This window comes from Cyanistes caeruleus, chromosome 5 (assembly GCF_971803275.1).
Source record: "Cyanistes caeruleus chromosome 5, bCyaCae1.hap1.1, whole genome shotgun sequence".
NCBI classification, from domain to species: Eukaryota; Metazoa; Chordata; class Aves; order Passeriformes; family Paridae; genus Cyanistes; species Cyanistes caeruleus.
In genome coordinates, this window is record NC_141705.1 from 44281617 (window position 1) to 44308141 (window position 26525).

The following is a 26525-nucleotide window of genomic DNA, read 5'->3' on the forward strand; positions in this document are numbered from 1 at the left end:
CAGCAGCCTAAAAGCTGAAAATGCAGTACCTGCACATAAACTGTTTTCCACTTAGCACCAATTCAAAGTGCTGTAGTTTTCTGTCCTTACTAAAGAAAATTCGTGTTCTTAATATTTTCAGAATCCTTATCAACCGGTGATTACGGTACAGAAATAGACCAGCTGCCTGTGAACTAAGGTATAGGAGTAAAACCCACAAAAACATTAAAATCTCGTAGCAATGCAATCTGTTCCAACAGAATGCTGTTGTGTCTACTGGAACTTAATGTCAGGCCCCTCCTTCTCCTTCTGTACCTCATGGGGCAGCTCGAGGTTGAGTGCTGTGTGGGAGAGGCTCCTTATCACTCAGCATATTTTGCTGGAGCCTTCCTCTGCAGATAGTTCTTTTGCTTTCCTAATACTGTGTGTAACTGCAGTAGTCTTCACTTTCTGACACCTCTTTTTCTATTGCAGCTGTGATTTGCCAATGCTAATGAAAATAATAAATAATGCTAATGAAAATAATAAAGGCAGGCTCCCTTTGTGTGGCCTGTGTATCTTATCTCCTGCTGTCTTCCATCTTGTAGTTCCCTCTGTTCCAGTTGGGGGTCAATGTTTCTTCAGCAAGGGAAGGACAAGCAGTTGTAAAAAGTGCCTTGAGCTGGGAATGGATGGAATAGATGGCAGTGAAGTCAAGGGAGTCAAGTGTCAGACTGTGAATTGACCTCTGTGGGCAGTATGTGGGTGGAAAGACCTTTTTTTGCTCTCTGTCAGAGAAGCATTTTTGTCAAAGGTACAGTATTACGGCAGCTGGGGAATGGAGCACCTAAAGGGCTGGTGAACTGGCAGCAAGGAGACCTGAAAATCTTTCCATCCTAACTTAGGAATGACTAGGACTTGTAGCACCAGGAAGCTGGCCTAGGATGTGCTAGCTCAGCCACTCCACAGTCATGCCATTGCAGATCCTGTAGGTAGATGTATGTTTAAAGATACCAGGTGCTTCTGAAAAGAAAGGTGACTTGTCCCTGCATCCATGGTTCTCTCCTTCTGCAGTGTGACTTAGAATGAACAGAGAACGCCAAACATGGAAAGAACAGCAAGCAACTATGACAAAGGGTAGCAAGTAGGCCAAGGTGAAGCTTGCAGGTGAAGTCTGTGTCCTAGTCTGTCCTGCCTGCTCACTCCTCTCACACAACAGCAGGAAATAGTAGGCAGTTCTAATAGCTGTTGTATCAGGATTATTTTACTGGGGCTTCCTGCATCCCTAAAGTTAAGTCCTACAGACAATTATCAGTAATATGGATTGACACCTTTTGCTCTGAGGGCCATCTGAGCCATTCCATAATTTAGACTTCAAACTACCCACTGTGAAGTTTGGAGGAGACAAATCACTGCCTGCTTGAAGACCAGAGTCTCTGAAGTACTGCATAGGGAGCTTTTCCTCATTTGCTGTGTTTGCCCTGACTTCCCTGGCATCAAGACTTATGCAGTCTTTGCTGTGCAACTTTATTTAGATGTCATTGTGCAGGATCCTCTGAGACCTGGCCCTGAGATCACAGCCCTGACATTGTTGCTGTAACCCTTCTTCTCTATGCCTCCTGTGTCCTTGCAATCAGCATGTGGGGATGTCTTTATTGAGGCAGCACTGGAATTACCAGCAATCCAGAATACCTTTTGCTGCTGCTGCCTGATGAGAGTTATTCATCTCCCAGTTGGCTCCTGTGGTCATTTTCATGTCATTTGGCAGCTATGAACATATCTCATCTGCTTTAATGGATAGACAACAATTACAGCTGGGGGGAAAAGGGAAAAAAAACCCCTGCAATAAATGTGGATAAAATGTTGAGTTGGAACAATTTTGAAGAGCTAACCTTCATTGTGGGATTACTTTATCAACATTCTTCTCCAGGAGCTGGACGAGTACTTTATTGATGTGAATTTAAATAATGGCATCAGTGTCTTCTGCATTGCAAGAGTGGAAAACTTAGAACAGGTTTGGTGTTCAACAAAGTCAGACCTGTTCAGGGCTCTTTGTAGTTTGATGCATTGCTTGTAAAGAACTGATAGCAGTAAAAAGTGAGGTTAGATCATTGCAGAAATTAATGTGGCTTCAGCATACACAGAAACAAGCTAATCTGTGCTGTTTCTGAAACAGAGGTAAAAACAAGCTCCAGTCTGTCTGAAGCAGCACAGAAGGTTGTTCCTGTCTTTGCTTTGAGCTGAGATCCTGTTCAGCACAAATTGTCATCTGCTGCTGACAGCTACTGTCAGCACTGAAGTCCTCTTTCCCTTAGGTAGGCAAACCCTCTGTCCTCATTCTGACTATTAGAAAATCAGCCGGGCCCTCTGGGTCATTGTGCAGTGTGATTCTGAATTGGCAGGCTTGGGTGGCTAATTCTACATTAACAGGTAGAAGGATTAATTTCCTTTTTAACAAGGATCTGGGGATTAGGCTGTAACTAAGTGAATGTGTATAGAGGTGAAACAGTGCAAACGTCAGTGATGAGAGGAAGACCATACTTGACTCAGGTAATCCAGATTTATCTAAGATATTAATACATTCCCTTTAGCCCAGCTGATGCAGCTGCTAAAGAGAAGTTAGGGCAGATAGCATTGCAAAGCTGCTTTGGACATAACTGAGAAACAGAGCTTTCTGCAGCAGCTGAGAGATAAACAGTGTGAACCATCCTCCAAGGGCATTCAGCCTGAGAAGAGGAGGGGAGAACAGGAAGTCCCACACAGAAACCAGTGAGTGTTTCTAGTCCGAACCTGCTACCGAGGCATCTGTTCCTCTCCAGTCTTTGTTTGCTTAGCACCTGAGAGGCCTCATGGAGCCACGAGTGCTACCACTTAGCCTCAGCTTGGCATACTTCCAAGCCAAGAGGCTGTGGGTGAGGGAAGATTGTATTTGATGACCTTTGGACAGCACATCAGGAGAGGCCCAGGAAGACAGCTGAGCTGCAGGAATGTTTCATGCCCTGGAATGACAAATAGATTAAGGCTATGGAACAGTCAGCAGCAGAGACCTTTAAAAAGAGAAGTAGAAAGCTCTGGAGGAGCCAGTCAGCACACTGGAGGGTATTCTTGTACACAGTGACTGCAGCAGGCTGGAGCAGCTGCATCCCATGGTCTGCATGTGGCTTATGAAGACTCTACTGGTTCAGCTGCTGGAGCAGTGCTGGTCTTTCTCTTGCCCTCCCTCCAAATGCATGGCCCAACCATGCATTTTCACTTGCCAGCTCAGAGATCATGTGCACCTTGAAACACAGGCAATCTGGGTTATGAAACTTTGTACCACACCACATTCTAAAAGCCAAAACTAAAGATGAGAAGGAAAGGATTGGGTGATTTTATGTAAAGAGAATGGATCAGATACTGAGCCATTACGTGACTTCTTGCTGAAAAATCCCTAGAACTTGAATTCCAGAAGCGGAAGGTGTTAACGGCCTCCGTCAGAGTTGGGGTACTGGGATCGGCAGAGCTTTCCTCCAAGGCAGTATGACAGCTTTTATATCATTATCTATGAGGATAAGGATCTACTTATCCTAGGCACAGCCTCCTAGCACAGAAAGGTAATGCCAACTGAAAAATGCTTTGCCCAGACTGGAAGAGGAAAAGGATGGATCATACCGGGCAGCATTTCAACCCCAGTAAGATACAATCCCCTTCCTGCAGGTGCCCCAGACAAAGGACTGTGGGCAAGGATCAGTCTGCAAGGATGGATGGGAAGAGGATTTTCTGGTTCCTTTCTTACCTTGTGGGCAGAGGTTTATTAGCTTAAGATGAGTTGCAGATACTTGAAGGAAAAGCCTGAAAAGGGAGACATTAATAACGGGGATTTGAGACTTACCCGTGTGTCAAAGGTGAGGGGCAGCTGTTAATGACAACTTTTGTTTCGTTTGTTCAGTTCTTTTCTGGCTTCCTGTTAAGAAAAAAATGGGGACAATAGAAAAGTAATTTTATTTGCATAGAGCACTGCATTTTCCATATTTCAAGGAAATGTTAGGCCTTACTTAACCTAAGCTTTTGCCAGTGTTGCACTGAGTGATGTGACTGCACCAGTGAAACCTCTTTTGAAACTGCTGCAACCCCATAACTTACCCTGAGAACAGAAGGGCAAGAAACACCTTTGGGTGCTTTTTTTGAGACAATAAGTGGGTGTCCTGCATGGTTCAGCTTTCCTATCATGAAAAGCCACGGCATAGCCAAGTGTTGAGCATTCGAAAAAGCCCATACAATTGCAGGGGAGTGCACAGAGAGTGTGCTTGGGAAAATGCTCATACACTTCACTGATTCTTAGGGATTATTTCAGGCTAGTGAAACGATTTTTCTGTTGACTGAACAATTACTGGAGGCAAAGTGGAAAGGTTTATATGTTTATTTAGGCAATGTTTTCAACTTTTCCCCTCAGAGCAGTTGCACTGGTGCAAATAGCAAAGGTTGGTGAGCTGGGCTGGAGACAATGCTGGAAGTTTTTAAATTTTTTTTTTAGTCTTATTGCATGATTTAAAGCACCCTACTCTCCACTTGCTACTGTACGGTCCTGAGCCCCTTTTCCAGTCCCTGGTACTGGAAAGGGACAGCTCTTCCAGAGAGTCAAACTCGGTTAAATATTGCCTGGTTGTCAGAGGGTAAGCTGATGCTTGCAGCAGGTAGAACAACAGGCAGTGGCTGCTGTTCCAGGAAAAATGGGAAAAGACTCAGTGAAGGAGGAAACAGAGGAATAAAGGGCTCAATTAAAAAAGGGGTGAACATCCTACATAGGTCTTGTTGAGTGACACTTCCAAGCCAGTGGGCGTAGGAAGCCAGGTGACAAGCAGGAGTAAGAAGACTGTGGCTTAAACCCAGAGGTGTTTAGGAAAGTTAGGTGGAATTTGTGAACCTGAGGTGAATAAAACAGACTCTTGCCAGCAGGACTTATTAAGAGAGGACATGGCAGCATGGAGTTTGACTTGCTGGGAACAAAGGGGAAACCCAGGGACAGGACTGTGATCAGCTGAGCCCCACCACACAACCACACATTCCTTCTAAAGGGGGCCTTCTTCCTCCCTTGCTCTTCCTCTCATCCAGCAATTGTACATTATATCTTCTCCCCACATAATCCCTGTTGTTGTCAATTAGCCAGTGGCAAAGCACAGAGGGCTGTTGCTTAAGAAACAGCTGTTCATCCAGGGACCTGTTGTCAAACACCAGGCACACCATTCCCTATTCTGTCATCACCCAAGACAAAAAATGTACATGTCCAAATCCAGTCACACCAGTGTTGCCCTACAAGAAAGGCTTTTAAAAAGTTTTATGAGTTGTTGCAGCTGGACGTCTGTTTAAGCTGTGGCACTGTAATTCCAGGCACAGCATTACCCTCCCTTTCCAAACAGTTACTCAGACAACTTTAGTTTTAGAAGCCAGGAATTGCTGCAGAGGATTGGGTGCTGTGTGCCTAGCCCTGACACCCAGCTGCACAGCTTTCAGCTGCAAACTTGAGATCACGTTTTCTACAGCACTTGGTACCTACTGCCTCTCCCTTCCATGGACTGAAATCATGTGGTACCAACCACATAAATGGGAGCTGATGGCACAAAATTAACCTGATGTTCAGAGCATCTTGAAACAAACAGGACTTGACAGGATGTGTTTTGTGCCAGGTTCGTGATTTGAGTCAGAGGGCTGTGGTGGATTAGGTCTGGCAATGGCAGCCTGAACACTGGGTTTACTGCTTCGAAAAATCCTAGCCACAGCAGTTGGAAACAGTCATATGTTAGAACCTATAGATGTTTTGAAAAGACAAAAGGTTTGTCTTTTCAAATTTGTTGATTTGAAAACACAAAAAGATTTGTGTTAAAACAGGTACAAATATTAAGCCTGATTGCTTGTAAAAAAATAGCTGGTGAGTAAAAAAGGTAACTTTTTAAACAGTAAATACCTTTTTGAAGAGTCTCACTCTTGTTTGCACAGGATATTTTGTACTGTAAAAAATTATGGTTTTGCTAAAGTTTGCCCCTTCAGAGTATCAACTGCTGTCCAAGAAGGCAGCAAAACCACAATCTATTCTGTGTGCTTTTCTGGAAGAGCAAAGCACAAGTAGCTAAGTGTGGATAACCTTCTGGAAACTTGTACTCCCTCAAACTGACCCCCATTACAACCACTTCTAGGCAGAAGTGAGAACATGGCATTTCCACTGACCTTGTAAGGTAGGACAAACCGGTGCTGGTCACTGACAGGGAGCTTTTTGGAGAAGTAGTTTTCGTATGTGTTGTTCTACTGATCCTATTCACCACACAGATGTGGAAACCTTCATGCTGGGAGGAGGGAGGAGCTGCCACACTGGCTATGAGTCAGAGAATTTTACTGTCTCTTTAAAAAATAATTTGTTGGACTTCTCTCATCATGATACCTGTGTCTACTGAAAGCTGTAGAACGAGCTCGTTCAAAAAGATTAAGACAAGAATTTCTGAGATGTAAGTGATGTGCATAGAGCTTGAAATTTTGGCCCATTCTGACCTTCAGACATGATGTGCCTCGTAAGTAGTGAACAAGGCAAAACAAACCAAATGGAGACCATTTTTAACCCAGACAGCAATACTTTTTCTCCATTAGCACCAAAAGAGATTCCTCTCAGAGCCCAATACTGCAAAGTGTATATATGGTGTGAGGTTCTGAATACTGTTTGTATTGTTAAAGCAAATGCTTGTAGGATCTATTCCTGGCAGTGAAGCATTTAATATTTAGTTTTTTTAGAACACATTTTACAACATTAACGTAGACAGTTACAGAACATTGGCATACTTGCAGAGTACAAAAGTTGAGAAATCTGGTCAGACTGGTTTCTGAAAGGTGAAAGAGATCTCTGGTGAAGTGATAAACATTAAAATACTATTAAGATAACATTAATAGTGGTGCTTTCAGAGAAGCCTAAGCAATGTGGTCACTGGAAAAAAAAATGAAGAAAAGCAGACAGTGCAAAAAACCTGCTTCCAGGCAATGAACCTAAAAGGGCACTTATGTCAAATCCAGTCGTGAAACTATACGCAAAGGAAAGAACCAAAGCTCCCATAGGAACCTCAAGTCATCTAAAATGCTTTAACAATTCTGAATGCAGTGCCTTTATTTTTATAACAGATGGATGTTAATATTGAAGTATGCTTTCTATTAGAAACACAGTTTCAGCTCCTTGCTCTCCAGCTGATGCAGGATGGAAACAATCCATCTGACTGTTAATGTCAAGTTTCTTGTTATGGCACAAGTTTTTATTTATGATTGCATTCTTTGCAGACATTACAGGCTTTGATGTGGAACATTTCTTTCATGATACATACTCACTGCAGGACTATCTACATTCAAGCTGCTTGAAAGCATCCTGACCACGAAATAATTGGTGTAGCCACTTCCGTGTGCTGCTAAGATTTCTTGGGATACACATGTGGGATTTTTTTGGAAAGCACTGAAGAACCAACTGCACTTGACTTCTGGCATAGCTTAGGAGTGGTGTAACTTGAGTGTTAACCTATAAACCTGATGGGGCAGCCCTTGAATTAAGGGGGTTTGGGAATGGCTCAGACTTGACATAGAGCTCAAAGGAGCTTTTCACTGGGGAACACATCTTTTGTGTTTGTCTGGCATAAGGAGAGTGTTGAGCAAAGAAAGAGCTGTCTGCAAATTAGGCAAGTTCTGCAGGAAGAGGTGTAGGCAATGGCAATGTCAAAACTACTTACAAAAATTGGACTGAGGTTTGGTTAGATCTTTTGGAGCCAAGTAGTCTGAGGCAGTAGCATCCATGTATATTGTAAAGGCAAAACTTTGATGTGAGTCTGTCCCCCCATGTTCTCAAGCTCCTCTGCCAGGGTAGCTGCTCAAAGCTGTGGCCTGCATTAATACCAGAGCACAGCTGTGGTCCAAGCACCCTGCTCCAAACTATGCACATCCTGAGAGCAGTGAAGAGGGAGGAAAGACACATGGAGTTAGCAAGGATGTGGTGCCTAGGCAAGGGACCTCAGGTTAAGGTTTTAGGGCAACCTCTCTCAAATAAATCCATAGCATAATACATAAAATGCATATCTAATAAATTCATAATACAACATACATGTATTACACGGTTTCTCTTCTGGATGATGAAAATGACAGACAGACAGATATGGAGGCTGGAGAAAGGAGCTTGCCCGTGGGAAACAAATAACTAAGGTAGGGCCAGGGGGTAAGATTGGCCAGGACACACACCACATCTCTGCTGTGCAGGCCTGGAAGGCTGTTACTCACAGGAACAGATCAGGGATACTTTTTAGATTCTCAGTTTAAATATCTAACAAAGTATCTTTACTCTCCTTCAACAACTCCCAATGTAGTTTGCATTCTCCAGTGGTTTTTGTACCTACGAAAAAACCCATTTGCTTTCCCGAGTTTCAGAGGCGTTTCTGCTTTTGCCACCCTGTCTCTGCACCCACTTCCAGGTGGTGCAGCACAGCTCACTTTGAGGTTGGCCAGATGATACGGAGAGAGGGATTTTTACACCTTCCCAGTGATGTCAGCTCAACAGCTACTCAGCTCCTACGGAATGTTTTGAGATTTATAAATCAGCTCAACCTGAGGAATTTCAGGGCCAAGGAAATTTTTCAGATATTCATGGTGAAGAGCCACGAGAGTGTCCAAGAGAAGAAAGAACAACTAGGAAATTTGGCTTCCTCTTTTAGGATTGGGATTGTCACCTAAGCAGGACTGGATGCTGCTATTGAGCTCCCTGTTGCAGCCAGTGAGCGCACAGCTGGGCTTCGCAAAAGCAACTTCTGGGGCTTTTCCCTGATTTTGGAACAATGAGGATAAACTATAGAGGTTTTGAGTCCAAATACATTTTATGTTTTGAGAGCAATTTAAGTAGTTTAGTGGCCTAGACCATGCCATGACGGAGCAGGGTGAATCACAGAATCAGTTAGGTTGGAAAAGACCTCTGGGGCCATTGAATCCAACCTTTGACAGAACACCAAGTCAGCCAAACCATGGCAAGGGGTGCCAGGTCCAGTCTTTCCTTAAGCACCTCCAGAGACGACGACCACCTCCTGGGGCAGCCCATTCCAGTGTTTAACCACACTGTCCATAACTAATACCTAAGCTAAACCTCCCCTGGTGCAGTTTAAGACTCTTCTCTCCTAGCTAGTTGCCAGGGGTAAGAGACTGGCCCCATCTGGCTACAACCTCCTTTCAGCTGCTTGTGGAGTGGTAAGGTCACTCCGAGCCTTCTTTTCACCAGTTCTCTCAGCTGCTCCTCATTAGACTTGTACTCCAAACCCTCCACCGGCATCGCTGCCCTTCTCTGGACTCGCCTCGTGAAGGCGATGCCCTGGGCACCGCCTCGAAGCTGGTCAGATCAGCGTTATCATCCCTGAACGGGACAAAGGAGCTCACGGCAGCGGGGCCGGGCACGGACAAACCCCGCGGCCCCCAGCTCTACCCCTGGGCACGCAGCCTGTCCTGGGGCGGCTGCCCCTTCCCCCTCGCACGCCGCCCGCCCGGTGCCCCCGCCGCTGCCGGGTGACCCCGCTGGGCCCGGCCCCTCCTGCCGGGGGCGGGCGGGGCGGCGCCGCCGCTGCGCGCTGTGTGCTGGAATGCGGGGGCGCCTCCGCCCGCCGCCGCCGCCAGCAGCGCCTCCCGCCCGCCCCGCCCCGCCCCGCAGCAGCCGCGCGGCCCCGCGCCGCCGGTGGGTGAGTGAGTGCGGCGGGGCCCGGCGGGGCCGGGGAGGGGGGGCCGGGAGCCGGGCGAGAGGCGCTGTCCAGGGCTGATCTGCGGCCGGCGGGCGGGCGGGGGCGGCCGGGCGGGCCGGCCGCGGGGCGATCAGCACCACGGCTAAGGAGCCGCGCCGGCCGCGGGGGCGCTCGCCGGGCCGCGCCGCCGCCGGAAGGCGAAGCCGTCGCCGGCCGGGCCGGGCCGGGCCGGGCGCAGCCGCAGGCCCCGGGCCCAGGAGCAGGCCCGGGGCGCCGCTCGCTCCCCCTCCCGCGGACGGGCATCGAGTGGGCGCGGCCGCCGTGACCTTGCCGGTACCGAGGCGCTTCCTCCGCCCCGCGCCCCCGCACCGGCGCCGCTGCCCTGCCCGCCGCGGGGGGAGGAGGAAGCCGGGCGTCCCCACCGGCCGGCGGCAGCGGGCGGGCCGGGGGCGGCGCGGGGAGGGCGCTTTGTGTGGGTAGGCAGAAAATGGCCGCATGCCTGTCAGGCAGGGAGGGAGGGAAGGAGGGAGGGTGGCGGGGGCACGGCCCGGCCCGGCTCCCCCGGCGGATGTGCGCCGGGCCGCGGGGAGGTCGCCGCAGGGCCGGGCCGCCCCCCTTTGTTGGCCGCCTTGGGCCCGGCGGGGCCCTTGGGGCGGGCGGCGGCCGGACAGGGGCACTCGGCGGGGCCCGGCCGCAGCTCACACCGGCGGGCCCGCGCCGCTCCCGGTGTGTGGCGTGGCGGGAGCCGCGGGGCCCAGCCCGGGGTCAGTCGCCTGTCCTGAGCCCCGCCTGGGCCCTGGGACCCCGTTGTCAGCGCCTCCCACCCGTCCTCCACACGGTGGGATCCTGCACCACACCTAGGGAAGAGCCCAACCGCCCCTTCGGGCGAGGAACGAGACCCCCCCAGCTCCGGGTTCTGTTTCCCGCTGCCCCAGCATCTCGGCAAGGAGCTTTAGTTTTTTTGATGTTCCCTGGAGGGCTGCTTCGAGAGTACACAGCACAGGAGGCTTTTCCACACTTGGGTGCTTACAGGTGTTCCTTTTCTCTTCCAACAGAATTACTGCCATGGCAACTCAAGTGCTGGGACAGTCTGGTGGGAACAGCCTCTTTCCGGGCAGTTCTAATATTGGCATGGCATTGTCCAATGACATGTATGACTTACAGGACCTTTCTAAAGCTGAGCTGGCAGCTCCTCAGCTTATTATGTTGGCAAATGTGGCCTTAACGGGAGAAGTTAGTGGCAACTGCTGTGATTACCTGGTTGGAGAAGAGAGACAAATGGCAGAACTGACAACGGTGGGAGACAGCAACTTCTCAGATAGTGATGGAGAGGGTATAGAAGATACCCAGGCTGCAGAGAGTGACCGTGAGGCACCTGAAAATGTGGAATTAAGCTCCCTTGAGGTTCCTAGTGTGGAAACTCAAGGTCCAGCTACATGTTCCCCTGCTAAGACTCCCGGTGTGGACAAAGATGTCTCATTGGAAGCACCGGGTACTCCAGAAAGCACAGAGGACAAGTGTAAGAGCTCGAAGAGTAAACCATTTCGTTGTAAGCCTTGCCAGTATGAGGCAGAGTCTGAAGAGGAGTTTGTGCATCATATCAGGGTTCACAGTGCTAAGAAATTCTTTGTGGAAGAAAATGCGGAAAAGCAAGCACAGGTGAAGGAGTCTGATTCCTGCACTGCAGAAGAGGTGGATTTCTCTAAGGGCCCAATCCGTTGTGATCGCTGTGGCTATAACACTAACAGATATGATCACTATCTGGCTCACTTGAAGCACCACAACAAGGCAGGGGAAAATGAGAGAGTCTACAAGTGTACCATATGCACTTACACTACTGTCAGTGAATATCACTGGAAAAAACACCTAAGAAACCATTTTCCCAGGAAAGTGTATACCTGCTCAGAGTGCTCCTATTTTTCAGACCGGAAGAACAATTATATTCAACATATTCGAACTCACACAGGTAAGTTTTTCATCTTTCTTTGACTGAAGTGCAGTAAGACTACTGAATCTGTGATGAATAAAGCAGAGTCTTCCTGCAAAGTTTGTTGTATTCGGATGAAGTTTTGTGCTCTCTTCTCCTGGTGCTACCAGGTTATAGCCTAGTGGAGGAATTTGGTTTGAGCTCCAGTCTACAGTCCTAGAGGACATGTTAAGTGCCCAAGAGGAGATGAAGGGCATCCTGTTTAGTAATTTTAAGCCAATTTTTTTAAGAGGGCATGATAAAATATATCTGTGATAATTGTCAGAGTCTGCAACACTGAAACCTGATGTAGTTTAAAACCAAAACAAACAGGTTGACCAAAGGTGCCTGAATCCCATAGGTAGTTTTGAAACTGGAAACCTTTAGACTGAGTTGAAACTTGACTACAGTGTAATTACACAGAAGAAAGAGCTGGTATGTACATGCAGAGGAGTCCTCCAGCATCCACAAAGTCAGAATAAGAGTTGAACATTGAATTAATTCCTTTTAATGCTCAGAGGCTTCATTTTTTCTAGGGCCTGCGTCACTGCAGCAGCCAGAAGTAGACACATACTTCTGTTGCCCTGTAGGAAGCCTTCGAGGGAGTCTGGCCTGATTTCCTGACTTCTCCTAACCTTGGTTTGTAATTGGAAGGGACAGTGTGAGAGGCCTCTTTTTTCCCTGGTGTATACCAAGTGGAATCAGAGGACTGCAGTGTTACTGCCGTCCTGTGCGCTGGGACCACAGGTGACTTAGGAAGTATCTTACTTTTTATCAGAGAGCCTCACCACCCTCTCACATGGGGAGTTCTGAAGAACCAAAGCTCCTTTTGATGAGAGGTTATCGTAGCCTCTCACCTCTCTGGGCCATGGGGTACAGTTACTTTGCCTCGTGATCCCTTCTGTGGAAGTGAGAGGGCAGTTCAGAGCTTCCTTTCTGCTCCTTAGGAGCATTTACTTCCATCATGTCAGGGCTTTTCTGTGGAGAGGGCTCACTTGCTAGCCATCTTCTAGCGTGCTCATCTGACTTGGTTCCCCTTTATTGTAGGCTACACTGGCTGAGCAAGACACTGGGGAATTTCTCCCTTAAAGTCATGTTTTATCACAGCAGTGGCATGAATGGTTTGGAAGTTTCAGTTCAGTTGTCTGCAGCTGTCTGGAAGGGGTGGGCACTCCGGAGGCCTCGGGGCTGGGCTTGATCTTAAGTACGCAGGAGTTTGTGTTCGTCAGCTCGCTTTAGTGTCTGCTTTGTTGGGGCTGGGAGTGTCTGCTGGGAATTTTAGTACTTTAAGACATACTGTTCTCCTAAGAATAGCTGTGTGCTGTTGTTCAGAGGATACCATCAGTTTAAAACTCAGTCCTATCTAAATATTTTTTTCTAAAGAAGTAAACAAAGTTTATTGTGAGAGGTGTTAGGAAAATGGTGTCGTTTATCCTTCAGTTCATTTTCTTTGTGTGTTTTGTAGGAGACAACAGGAAAGAGACCAGGTAAAAATGGCAAAATAGTAGGAAAAACCCAAATGAATCATGTAGGGAACTCATGGCCAAATATGAGCCAGTGCTTTGATCCCTGTCTAGTTTACATTTTTCTCAGCTTTAAATTCATCTCTGCTTTTGTTTGTGGATGCCATTAGGTTCCCTTTTTTGATTTCTGAAAGTGCTTGAGTTATACAGGAGCTAGCCATGAAAGCATGTTTACAGAGGAAGTGCTCTGTTAGCGCTGCATTTGACCATTTTACCGATGAACTGTATTAAACTTTTTTAAAAAACAAGCATATCCAGATCCCCTTTTTCTCCTTTGAAGACAGTGATGCAGTCAGGGTTTATGGTTCTTTTCATTACTGTAATTAAGCTGGAATGAGTGATTATGATTTCAGTGTTTTAGTTTACCCTTTTAGATCTTTCTTAGCTACTACATAACTACATAGTTAAGTTCTTTCAGGCACTTCTTGCTTGATAAAAAACTTCCAAATATGTTAGTAGAATGATTTAGGAATGTGCCTTGTTTCCAGTAACACTGATTTTGTGGAGGACAGTGTTAAAGCCAGAGTATTAGAAGAAGGAATAATCTCCTGGCAGGTATATTTTATACACCAGGCTAAAAGTCTCTGCCAATACTAATGTGTAATAAATTGCCCTAAAGAACACAAACAAAACCAGAATGCACAAAAAATGCCCCCAAACAACCCTCAACCCAAAAAAGCCTTGAAAAAGCACCCACAGCTATTTTATAGTCAAAAGTATTTGCAGACTGTTTACATAACAGTATTGAATTTAGTAAAAACTGTCTGAATGATACTAAAATAGCTTTGGATTGTAGTTTTAATTCAAAACTAAAGAAACCTATTTGTTGGGAAAAATGAATGATGCATCCATCATTTTCTTCCTATTTTATGTTATTATTTTTATGGGTTCAGAATATTAAAGAAGAAAGTTGGAATTGTTTGTTTCTTTGGTTTCCTGATTGCTAATAGGTTAAATAATTTTGGATAGATACTTTTCTTTCTCTCTTGCTTTTTGTTCTTCATCAGACTTTTTTTTTGGGGGGGAAAATGCCTCTTTGCAGTTAATTTGATCCTGTTGTGTTAGAGCCATACAGCTTTCTGAAACACTGACTGTACAGAGTGGAGTTTCACAGGATAAATGTGCTGCTGCTGGAGAAAGTCTCAGTTTTCTACCTGTATCCTGGGACTAGTTGATTCAGTTCACTAAAATGGAGTAAAGGAGTAAAAATACTCCTTTCCTCTTCCCCAGGTTGGTTTTCTACTGGTCAGTGAACTTAATTGCCTTACTAATGCAAATACCAGAGCACGTGGCCAGGAGCAGGGAAGGGGGCTGCATTGCAAGAGCCTATCTGCTGCCCAGGAGTGGCTGGCTGAAGGTGTTCGGGACAATCTGTTCCTCTGCTGCATGGGCAGAAAGGACTCTTTGTGTCAGGGACAGATCTACCTGGGCTCGTTTGTGCTCATTAGACCTTTTAGACCAAGTTTTGACTTGATTTACCTGCTGATTCTGGAGCTGTACTATGTGCAAGACAGTGCAGCATTGTTCTCTTTCTTTTTTCTCTATTTTGCTTGTTAGAAGAAATTTCTAGAAAACATCCTTGAAAATAACCTGAAGGGCTATATAACTAAGACTTCTGCTTCAGTCAGTCACAATGTTCTGTGTCTAGTTTTGGTTTTGTTTGTGGTTGGTTTTTTTATTTTATTTTATTTTTTTTGGTTGTGAGAGGGGGTCTTTCTTGCTTGCCACTGTGCTGGAAGTTTAGTGGAAGCAGATTTGTTTCAAGCAGATGGTACTTCTAATGGCATTATAAAAAAAAGGCTTTATCAAGAGATTTTTGAGGAATACCTTTGGTGCAGGTAGCTCAGTGTGTAAGCTGCAGTTCAAGATCAGGTTTTGCTCAGGGTGAGAGTGCCGAGAGTGAATTGCCAACGCTGTAGCAGTGGTGGCAGCCAGGTGAGCGGACACTGGCTGACACAGCAGGAGCCATGAACAGCCAACCTTTTGGACAACAAAGCAGATGAAGACTGGGGATGCCAGCAAGGTAGATGGACATGGAGAGGCTTAACAGCAGGAGCAGAAGACTGGGGAGGAAGAGCGATGATGCTTGTGTGTGGGTAGATTTTGAGGCTTTAAAGGGCCAGAGGTTCCATTGTTGGGAGTCCTCCTCGAAGGCACCAGCTCCAGGTGTTTCTGTGTTACTGTGCCATGGAAAATATACAAACCATAAATGGTTGTATGGAAAGAGACGTCTGAGAGTGCTATGGGAAAGCTGGGGTCAGACTGGGAAGGATCCTGGTCTGACAGTGTGTGAGTGGGGTGTGCAGGAAGTCAAGTGGGGCACCTGCTGGGTCACTGGAGCCACTGCCGTGAAGGGGCTTCGGTCCCAGCAGTCTGGCCTTGGGAGCGTGGCTGCCAGAGTCTCCTGGAAGGTCTGACTGGGAGCTTTCCTTAACGAGATGGTCTTAAACTTGTATACCAATGTCAGTCTGCCTGTTCGTTTGCAAAGAGTTAAGTGCCTGCTTGAGGTTTTGCTAGATTGGGGCTTATTCTCTAAGTGTCTTCTGGAGAGGTTTTTTTGATGGCTTGTTTGCATATAATGAACCAGCTTGTAAGATTACAATACAAATCCTTTGGGGAATAGTATTTTACAGAACAGCCTGTACAATCCATTTAATTCTCAAGTGGCAATAATACATTTTAAATTAGTTGTGTTCATTATACTTAAATCTAGTATGTTTTGTTGCTGTGCCATATGTAAAAAAGGCCGCAAGAGAAAGCCTGTTTCACATTCCTAATGTTGCAGGTAACTTTACAGATATGAAATTTCAGGTAATGGGAAGAAGATATGACTGAATATTCCAGGACCTTTGGCCACATATTTTTTAATTATAAGGAGTCATTTAAAACCAAAACCATTTCTTTGTAACAAAAGGACAACCCCTCCCTTGAACATGACTTAATCTTACTGTGTCTATTTCGCCAATCTCCTACCTTGTTTTAATTGGAAAGGGAGGGGAGTTGTGGTTGTTAGGGTGAATTTACCTTTAAACTGCTGATCTAATCAAGAACGATAGTCTAAATGTTTGATGGAAGGAAGAAATGTGGAATTAATCTGCATTACAAAGGCTGCTTCTACTGCTGTTTTGGCACAGGCCAGCAGTAGAGCCTCACATCACACACTGGCAGATGCAGATCTTTGCTGCTGCAGATAGAGCTGTGCCCTCTGAAAGTGAGCACATAGCCTGTGTGCAGGGCTTTTGCTAATGTCCAAGTCTCTGTGATTTGGAGAGTACCTTGGTTGTATGCCTCATATGCAGCCAATTTATCAAAATGCTGCAGTGTAATTCTGGCTGAGATTTGAATAAATACTAGGACTGAGTAACTTCTAGTTCCCTTTTCAGCTTCATCTCTTCTCTTCTCTTCTCTTCTCTTCTCTTCTCTTCTCTTCTCTTCTCTTCTCTTCTCTTCTCTTCTCTTCTCTCTTCTCTCTTCTCTCTTCTCTCTTCTCTCTTCTCTCTTCTCTCTTCTCTCTTCTCTCTTCTCCCTTCTCCCTTCTCCCTTCTCCCTTCTCCCTTCTCCCTTCTCCCTTCTCCCTTCTCCCTTCTCCCTTCTCCCTTCTCCCTTCTCCCTTCTCCCTTCTCCCTTCTCCCTTCTCCCTTCTCCCTTCTCCCTTCTCCCTTCTCCCTTCTCCCTTCTCCCTTCTCCCTTCTCCCTTCTCCCTTCTCCCTTCTCCCTTCTCCCTTCTCCCCTCTCCCCTCTCCCCTCTCCCCTCTCTCCTCTCTCTACCCAAGACTAAAAAGTGTTTTTAGTGGAGACAGTGTGCTAGCAGTTTGGGGCAATCACCCCTGCTACTTATCTGGACCTACCTAACATGTTAATTATAAAACTGTCTGCCTTTGTTTGGAGCTTGTCTTCACTTGAAAAAGATTTTCAAGTATCATTGTACTGATACAATTTTTAGCTACAATTACAAGCTGACTGTTCTCAATGGAGATAAAATTTATGACAGGTTAGTTTCCATTAGTTCTCCAGAACCAGTAACTCTTCAGGCATGGGATTCTGACTCTTTGAAATATTTATGCTAAACTTTTTAAAAGTTTTTTTAAAAGTTTTTGTTAACATCGTAAGTTCACTGATTGGGGCATCATGCTTTTCTGTGCTGCAAGTATTTTCACTCTGCCAGTAAAACTTTGGAAGCAAAGACCTGCTGTATCTGCACTTGTGTTCTGGTAAATACAAGTCCATGTGGAATGGATGGTCGTATCCCATCTTAATCCAAGTTAAATATGGAGGTTTCAGGTAAGGTGTTAAGCAAAGCAAGAACATACCTAGTTTCTTACAGGATCTTTTGTGCATCTTCTGAGTGTTGGGAGAAAGTGCTGTAGGGAACTCAGGCCTGGTGGCTTAAGGCTTCCTGAAGTTCTCTGTCCTCATCATCTTTTGGCTGAGGTTACTGTTGACCCCAGGTGGACATTAGGATGTGCCTCTGTCATATCCTGTGCTTTTACTACCCTCATTCATAAGGCATGACACGTTGTAGTGGTCCAGCTTGGGTACATGCTTCTCACTTTCCCTTTGCTGAGAGATATCATGCCCTCAAATACAGTGTGAGGATCTGTGACAGCCTCCCCTGTGTGGCTTGGTAACCAAGTCTGGGAATCTGCTGTGTTTCAGTAACTGCTGTGCTGTTTGTTTTTGCAGGGGAGCGGCCCTATCAATGTGCGATGTGTCCTTACTCCAGCTCTCAGAAGACCCATTTAACCAGGCACATGCGCACCCACTCAGGTTGGTACGGAGTGGCAGCAGCGTGACTGAGGAAAAGGGGGTGGGTCATGATACCACAGCATGGCTGCAGTAGGAAGGGACCTCTGGAAGTCATCTGGGCCAGACACTGGCTTTAGAAGGGCCACCTAAAGCCTAAAGTCTGCCCAGTTCTGTGTGAGATGCCATCTTAGCCAGTATGGCCTGAGCTTTAGCTCCTTTTTTAATGGGGAAGGTTGTCTTTCTAGCAATGCTAAGTGTCATGAATAAAACTGATAATGAAAATATATATTTTTCTTTTTACTTTTCAAGATCTAATCTGATATTCATAGGGCTGCTCTAGTTGTCCTAGTAATCTAGTAATAAATACAATATTGTGATGATATAGGAACAAATTCTTGTGTGCTGTCTGCTGTCATAGCTGAGTTCAAATCATTGAAGCTGGGAACATTTTGAGTAGCTGAGAATCTCCCCTGTGATGCTTGGGATCCAGTCTCATCCAGGGGTTCTGAGGGAACCCTTAGCTTTTGTTTAGTATAACACAGTGATGTAAATTAGTGTCTGTTTATGTCAAGGAAACACAGGAGAAAAAGCAAACTCAGAGGATGTGCGTGTCTACTGACTCAGTCTTGTGGCACTAAAAGCCAGATTAACAATTTTCACTAGCCTTTATATCCCATTGCTGGTCGTGAGCTGTGGTGTTACAAACATTTGCTCTTGTGTTCTTATGAATCTCTTTTTGAATGAATTAACAGCATTTTTGGGAATTGTGACACCAAAGACACAAGCATAGTTGTCCTTTATGACACTCGTAAGGGAGTTCAGGTAGACCTGAGCCTGTGCTTTTGATTTGTTTTTATAAAATCTGAATTGACCAGCCCTAGGTGAATTCCTTATGCTGGCAAACAGGAATTGAAGTCTCCTGAACAGTAATTCTCTCAATTTCAATTCATGAGGCTTTTAATTGAAGCCAGGAGACAGGCAATTTTAACTGTAGTAGAGCAAGGCTTGGGCTTGGGCCCATTAAAAATAGCCAGCTTTAAAATGACGTCAGTATTTTGGTGTGAGAATTTTTTGAATGTAGTATTCTGCTTTCAGAAACAAAAATAATATTTGGTTGAACCTCTGGTTTGCAAATGAACCACAAAATTTGCGAATGGTTTGGTCAAAACCGAACCTGGAAACCATTTCACAAACATATTTGCTCTGCCCTTGTTCTGTGCAAGGAAGTCTCAACTGCGAAGGAGGTAAGGAGTGGGATCTGCCTCAAAGGTCTCTGAGGGAAGGCATGACTTTTGCTATCAGGGGTCTTGTATTAATAGTTCTCCTAAATTCTATTGTATACTTTGTTCCATTGCCCAGGCAGCTGCACCTTTTCTATGGCAATTTCCAGCAGGCTGGCTGTTTAAGGCCCACAGGTGCTGTAGCTTTCTTCTCATGTCAGACAGCAAATGACAGTGGTTTAGAGCCTAATTTGCAGCTGTTTTTTTAGCCATCTTGGTACATATCCTTTCCACTTGCACAATAAAACCCCAGGCTTTAGTAGAGGCAATGGACAAACTCTTCACATGCTATCTTTGAGTTACCCTGAGCACTCTGTGCACTTGGAACAGCTTGTTCATGTAAGAGAGGCTGTTCTTGTCCTACCACAGTGCAACACAGAACTGTTCTTTGAGGTGTAGGTGATAAAGGCTCTATACTTGGAGGAGGGATGAGCAATGAACACATCAAGCTTAAACTTGTAGAAAATTTCACCAGGAAGTGGGAGGAAAAAAGAAGGAAGTAAAGTGGTGAGGGAGGGAATCAAAGTAGCTCTTCTTTAAATAACAAATAGATGCTGTAGACAGACCCAGGATGGTCTAGACTCTTAAACAATTGTTCCCCTGCTTCCTGCCAGGGAGGCAGCACAACTTTTTCTGGAGTTTGTGAGGGTGTTGCAGATCATGTGGTTAACACACAAACGGGCACCACATCTTCAATGCAGGCTGGCTGGTCTCCCGAGCCATGCTACGGAGCATGTTTGAGAATGGGCAGTGGCTTGCAGGGGTGGAAGAAGCACTATTGTATCGTGAACAGAAGGGACTGGAGTGTATTTTCAACATACTGAAGAAGTAGCATGCATTAGTTCTGCAGATTGGTTTTGAGATGCTGTTTCAGAGCTCAGGAGCATACCAAATTCCTCAGCTAAATTGGCACACGCACAGATGCTCCCAAAGTATTTCTGGACTTGAGATGTTGCACTAGAAGTGTTCTTCCTATTTGCTTTGATCTGTAAGAGGAAAGTTACTTCTGCTGCAGTGTCATGCACTAAACAGAACATTTCAGGAACACTTCTACAGGAGTCATTACACTACGGTAAATGCAGATTTTAGTAGTAACATGATGGCTGTGGACTGCATTTGGTTGGCTTGCCAAGAGTAGCCTGCAGCCAAAGCACTATTTGTTTGAAGCACCAAAAGAGTTAACTGAATTTTTTGAGAGGTAGCGATCATCTGGGCACCCCTTTTATGTGCTTAGGTTTTTGCTAACTTCTTTTCCCTCGTTTCCTTTTCAATGCAAACATGAAGTATGCTAAATCTGTCTAAAGTTGAGTTGGACTTTTTTGAAACGTTTGTGTGAAACTGCTATTCATCAAATGTTACATTTCCATTTCTCTACAATGCATTCAATGGACCAGTTGGGTATGGATTCCATTTGCTAATATTACTGTAGAGAGATCTCTGCCGGTATGTATGCCTAGCCAGAACCTGTGACGTTGTTACTGCTTGTTTGGTTTTGGATCCCCTTCCTCCCAGCCCTCACCCCTTCTTCTCTTTTTTTTTTTCGTATTTTGTTCTTAGTGTCTTGTGAATGTGTTTGTGACTTGTGGATTTCTTACGTTGACTTTGCTTAATTTTAAAGGCGCATGGATAATTTTTTTTTTATCCTTTTCAAGTTTAATATTTCTGTATCTGTATTAGTGGGGAGTGATTGCCCCACAACCACCATGCTTAATAATCACCATCATTCCCTTCCATCCTTCCTTCCTTAGGTGAGAAGCCATTCAAATGTGACCAGTGCAGCTATGTGGCCTCAAACCAGCACGAAGTGACTCGTCACGCGAGGCAAGTGCACAACGGGCCGAAGCCTCTGATCTGCCCGCACTGTAACTACAAGACCGCTGACCGCAGCAATTTCAAAAAGCACGTTGAGCTCCACATCAACCCGCGCCAGTTCCTCTGCCCTGTTTGTGATTATGCAGCGTCTAAAAAATGTAACCTGCAGTATCACATCAAGTCCAGGCATCCCGATTGTTCTGACATCACCATGGATGTCTCAAAGGTGAAGCTACGGACTAAAAAGAGCGAAGCTGACTTTTCTGAGAGCGGTAATGACAAAGTGGAGAAAGAACCAACGAAAGGGGATTCAGCCTCAAAGAAAACGGAGAAAATTGTGAAGGTGGAGAAAAAAGATAACTCAGCAAAGGAAAAGAAGTCAGCAAGCAATGTTTCTGCAGGCCAGGTGACAACCAGAAGTCGAAAATCGGCTTCAGAAAACAAGGAGGTGGATATTAAAACTGAGAAATGTACGGAGAAAACATGTAAAACAAAGAAGGTCAAAAGAAAGGCAGAGACTGAGGCAACTTCCTCAAAGCAAGAGCCTGCAAATGATACCTCAGTAGTAACAAAAAAGAAAAAGAAAGTGGAAGCTAAACCCAGAGACTGCCAGGAAGCTCCAAAAAGTGATGTTGCGCCAGAGGAAGAGCCTAAAAAGCAAAATTTTTGCCTCAAGAAAAACAGAAAAAAGAAAGCTCTGAAAATTAAGCACAGTAAAAAGAGCAGTAAACTTGAGCAGGAGAAGATTGAGGAAGAGGAGATGCCAGATGAGTATCCTATCACAGAAGAAGATGGAGGTGTGAAGCTGGACACTGAGGGCAGTGACCAGAAGGAGCAAGCTCCCACTGATGCAGTGGCGTTAAACAGCAATGGTGATCAAGCTCTTAGTGGGGAGAGCACTGATCCCAAAGGAAACTGCGTCCAGGGTCCAGGGAAGCTTTGTCTGCCAGCTCAGGATGCAAACACAGAAGGTGAGGTAGAGGACCAAGAAATGCCTGCAGTAGCAGGAGACAGTGAAGACACTGGAGGTGGTGCAAAAGAGGAGGAGAGACAGGCAGACAAAGAGGAAGACACTTGTCCTGAGGAATCTGCCCATGCAGTGTCTTCTGAAAAAAGCTTGGATGTACTCATGGATGTGGTACCAGATCTGGCACCTGAGAAGGAGCCAGAGGAAACTGTGGCAGAAACTAACTCAAACCCGATGGACCTGACCAAGACAAGCCTGCCAGCGACAGAATCAACAGGAGATGCTGTGCCAGCACCTGTGCCCGCAGAAGGGAGTACACAAAGCCCTAAAGTGTCTCTGTCCTTATCTCGGGATAACACAGCCGTGAATGAATCTCAGGAAATGGACGAGGATGAGGGCATCCACAGCCATGAAGGCAGTGACATCAGTGACAACATATCAGAAGGAAGTGACGACTCGGGGTTAAACGGTGCTCGCTCTGTACAAGAGGAAACCAGTCCAAAGATGTCACAGGGAGCTCCGGACACCACGGTGGCCAGGGAGAACTATGTGTGCATTTTTTGTGACCGCTCATTTAAAAAGGAAGGTGAATACAGCAAGCACCTCAACAGGCACTTAGTTAATGTGTATTATCTTGAGAAGGCAGCAAAAGGGCAGGAGTAGAAACAGCTGTGTTTGGAGAATCTTCTTTTGTAAGATCTTACACAGCTTATGTAAAAATATTGTAGATTTTTTTTTTTAAGCACGGTTTGCTTTAGTGTCTGCATTGTTTTCTTTTTTGGTTTAGGTTTTGTTTTTTAAGTTGAAAATATTTTTGACAACTTTATGTGTCACGGTGAACTCATTAACTATTGGATCTCTTAATTAGAGAAAGCAGGTAGGGTGTATGAGGTGTCCTATACAGTCACTGTAAGCTTCTAGTCTATTAGCTTATGCAGCTCATTTATAAACTGACTTTTAGGAACAAGACTGGAGCTAACAATATACAAGTTGGATGTTTATAGAGCCACTGGCATAAGTTGCTTTTTGTTCTAGCAGCCAACTCTTTCTCTCCCTTTTTCCCTTTCCCCTTTTTTATTTTTTTAGCTCTTTTTAATGTATCTTGATGTTCAAAGTGTTAAACTACTTGATGGTTTTTCTACCAGGAAGATAGCTTCTATTACATAAAGAGCACTTTGTAAAAGAAATCAAAGTTGGCTAGTGATGAACATAACTGTTTAAGCTAATTACAATTATGAACGTACATTTCAGATCCCCTAAGCGTGAATGATGAGCCAAAATTTGAGAGTAGTCCTTCCAACTTTTGATTGGAGAACCTCTATCTTGATTAATATTTTAATCACTGATCTGTAATTGGCTTTGTTGTGGGGGAGTAAGTTTGTTATTTTTAATTTCTGCTTTTTGTTTTTTGATTGTGCTTTAAGGGCTTAAAATGTTGCACTTGTTTTTGATTTTTACCTATGCAGTTTAATCTTCTAGGAATAGCGCTTGTGCAGTATATGTACACTTTATATATGCATGTTTGGTTTTGTATGTGTAAGTTTTTTTTTATTTGGAAACGTTCAGACTTGTTGCTTACCATGGGACAGTTTTCTGTGATGCTCCTTACTGCAGATTTTTCTTGTTTTCCTGGGGTGTGATTAACTGTGCATGAAGTTGCTGAAATTATGAACTGCTTGGCAATGTATTTTTAACTGGGTTTAGAATTGTACAGTCCTTGAGCAAAAATTATACCAGTGCAGTTCCAAAACACTTTTACAGGATTTATTCTGTCACAAAAATGCCGCTTATGATACTTTGAATACACATGCAGAGTAATAAATTCAGATTTATAATTTGGGATCACCAGACAGGAAAATAATTACTCTCAGTGGAAACAGTCTGCAGATTCTGCAAGTCTGGGTGATTTTTTTTCCCCTCCTTCCATTTTCATTTTTGTGGTGGACAGCAGTAAATCTTCATGAGCTTTAAAAAAATAAAACAGTAGCAGTGATATAATCTAACATCTCATACACAAAAAAAACCCCAAATGAACAAATAAAGATAAATCAACTGGTAAGCAACAAACCTGGCATTAAAAAACTGTAGGAATTTCTGCTTCATATTAATTCAAGTTATATTTAATAAAACAATCCTGCTTCCATGCGGAGAGAAATATGTAAGTTATCAGATTGTCATCTCAGGTCTACATGTCATGCCAGGAGTTTTTAATTCTAAACAGATTCCATTTCTAGCACACATAAATGCAAGAAAGATTGCATACCCAACTGCTTGAAGCCAACCAGTGGCAAAATGTAAACAAAATCCAAACCAGCAGGGAAGAAGCAAAACCCTCCAGGTCCCATCTGTGCACTCTTCTGACTGTCATTAGCTGCCTTTCCAGCAGGAGCAGTTGGGGACAGCTCCAAAGAAGCAAATTTGGAGGCAGCTGTTACTTGGGGAGTGGAGTTGAAGAGCCCAGACAACATTTTGTCAGAGCAACTTCATTGCAAGTAACTCTCTCTGTGTAAGCTCTGCAATAACCCCCGTTCTTCACTGTGTTGTCCCCACAGCATCTTCCCCTCCAAACAAACCCACTGCTGTGAATGAATCGAGAGCAACAATTCTACATTGCTTCTGCTTTTGGGAGAGATTGGTAATAGGAGGCCAAAGATTTGAGAGGGAAGGCATCCCTCAAGGCAGAAATAAGTTGTATAATGTATAGTGAGTTTTTGTTTGCATAGATAGTGTTCAATCCTTACCTTGGCTGCGACAATCATTGTCAACTCAAGATCAAGTTGCATCTATATTTATGTTAAACATTAAGAAGACAAACCTAGTTGAATTGTTTTCCTAAACTACCAGTTGTAATAGTTTTAGATGTATTTTTTTTTTCTTCATAGTAGTGTTTCTTTATATATAAATGTTGCCACCATTTGTGAGTGATATGAGCAGATGCTGGGAATCCCAGTACTGTGTAGAGGTTTAAAGCTCCCCTCCTATCCTTGCGAAGAGCCTTTGCCATTATGTGAGAGACTTCAAGGACTTTAGCTATGTTCGAGTAAACACATGGAGTGGCCTGATCATTTTTTCCTGTTTGTTTTTTAAAGAAAACGATGCTGTTGACTGACTTTAAAGTCCTCTCTGTGAGACAAAAGCAAAGGTGATTCTCTGAAATACTCTGCTGCACATTTCTGTGAAGTGGTCAAGGTTTCAATGCTTGATCTGACAAGAACTCTTCAAAGACAACACTTGGCTCCTCTTTGGTGGAGTTTCCTACCACAAGCCGAGAAACTGAAAATAAATTATTAACGAGAAGAAGAAAAGTTGATTTTTTCTATCTGAGACCCATCAACAACGTCCTGAACTAGCTAATCTTGGTGCAGAACTGTGTTGGAATTCTCAGCAAAGTTTGGGATTATGTTACAGTAAAAAGGCAAGGATGTAATGCATTATGTTTGTCTCAAATGTTAGGCACTGCTAATATGAGTATTTGAGGGGGAGTGCGGGTCACGTAGCCCACCATGTATGGTGGTCTTACATTGCTGTGTCTCCCTTTGAACAATGCCTTTTTTTTTTTTTTTTTGATTTTTTTTTGGTCTTTTTCAATATTGTTAAATTATTTTGTGTTGGTTTTGCCAATGCTAGCATGTTTGTGTTTTTTGGCAATAATACCTATATTTGTGTTCAACCTCCAATACGTGGTTGGAAGGATTAGCATGCTGATACACCCCTACACTGCCAGCCCTTGGTTGAGTCATGTGTTTTGGGCTTTTTCTCTATGAATCTATACACTCAAACTAACTGCCCTGAAAACTGGTCAAGAAATGTCTAGCTAGGCACTTAAAATCCATGGTATTGCAATTGTTATTTCTGGATTTTGATGATCTAGGCTGGAACTTTAGTCATTTAAAAAAGAATGTTTAACAGCTGACAGGCCAGTTAAGATACAATAATGTCATTGATTTCAACAGATTTAATGTAGAAAGGTATTAAATCAAATTCAAGAGTTTTCTTGAATGTCAGTTGTGTAGATATGTGGCGTGCATATGATATTAACAGAATCCAAATAGCTAAAGAAATTGTTTTATGTGTACATATATTTTTCCCCCCTCTAAAATTACACTAGCTAACAAACTTTTGTAAGCTGGCATGGAAACATGTTTATGATGTTTAGTTGCACCATGTTTGATGCTTTTACAGTGCAATACTTGTATTCTCTGAATTAAACCAAAGGTAATTTTTTTTTTCATGCTCTCTACTGTAGTGCATGACAGTCTTTTCTGCATTTGTAATAGATGTAAAACGAGCCAGATCATACTTCCTGTTTTTACCTAAATCATGTATAAGAAGTCTTTTGTTCAAAATGTAGTATAAAGTTAAACTAAATTGCATTATATTAACCTTTACAAGTGTATTTTCCTAAGCATAGTTATGATTAAATAAACTTTATTAAGGAACCTGCAGCTTCTATCTTCCACTTATTAATGGCTGTGGAAGCCATTTGAAATTAGGGGCATGAGCAGTGCCAGTGTCATCGGCAGAGCTCCTGAGGACCTGGAGCCAGGCAGGTGGGCCTGGGGGAGT

General features: G+C 44.4%; 1 protein-coding gene across 3 annotated transcripts; it reads left to right on the plus strand.

Moving 5' to 3' along the window:
- Positions 1–9549: 9549 nt before the first annotated feature.
- On the plus strand, positions 9550–26398 carry REST (RE1 silencing transcription factor). 3 transcript variants are annotated; one of them, XM_086888702.1, is made up of 4 exons: positions 9550–9665; positions 10721–11631; positions 17838–17921; positions 20929–26398. In XM_086888702.1, exons 2-4 carry the CDS (start codon positions 10731–10733, stop codon positions 22620–22622), a joined length of 2679 nt encoding a protein of 892 aa, XP_086744828.1. In that variant the 5' UTR covers positions 9550–9665; positions 10721–10730; the 3' UTR covers positions 22623–26398. The 3 variants fall into 3 exon arrangements, with proteins under 3 accessions (XP_086744828.1, XP_086744827.1, XP_086744829.1); XM_086888701.1 differs by having other exon boundaries at positions 9553–9661; XM_086888703.1 differs by lacking the exon at positions 9550–9665 and adding an exon at positions 10101–10141.
- Positions 26399–26525: the final 127 nt, after the last annotated feature.

What these genes read in the sequence shown, in the direction of transcription:
- REST (XM_086888701.1), top strand. Translation starts at nt 9,570, where the DNA reads ATGCGGGGGCGCCTCCGCCCGCCGCCGCCGCCAGCAGCGCCTCCCGCC. An exon ending in CGCGCGGCCCCGCGCCGCCG is followed by an intron (nt 9,662 to 10,720) that starts GTGGGTGAGTGA and finishes CTCTTCCAACAG; the next exon opens with AATTACTGCCATGGCAACTC. An exon ending in GCACATGCGCACCCACTCAG is followed by an intron (nt 17,922 to 20,928) that starts GTTGGTACGGAG and finishes TTCCTTCCTTAG; the next exon opens with GTGAGAAGCCATTCAAATGT.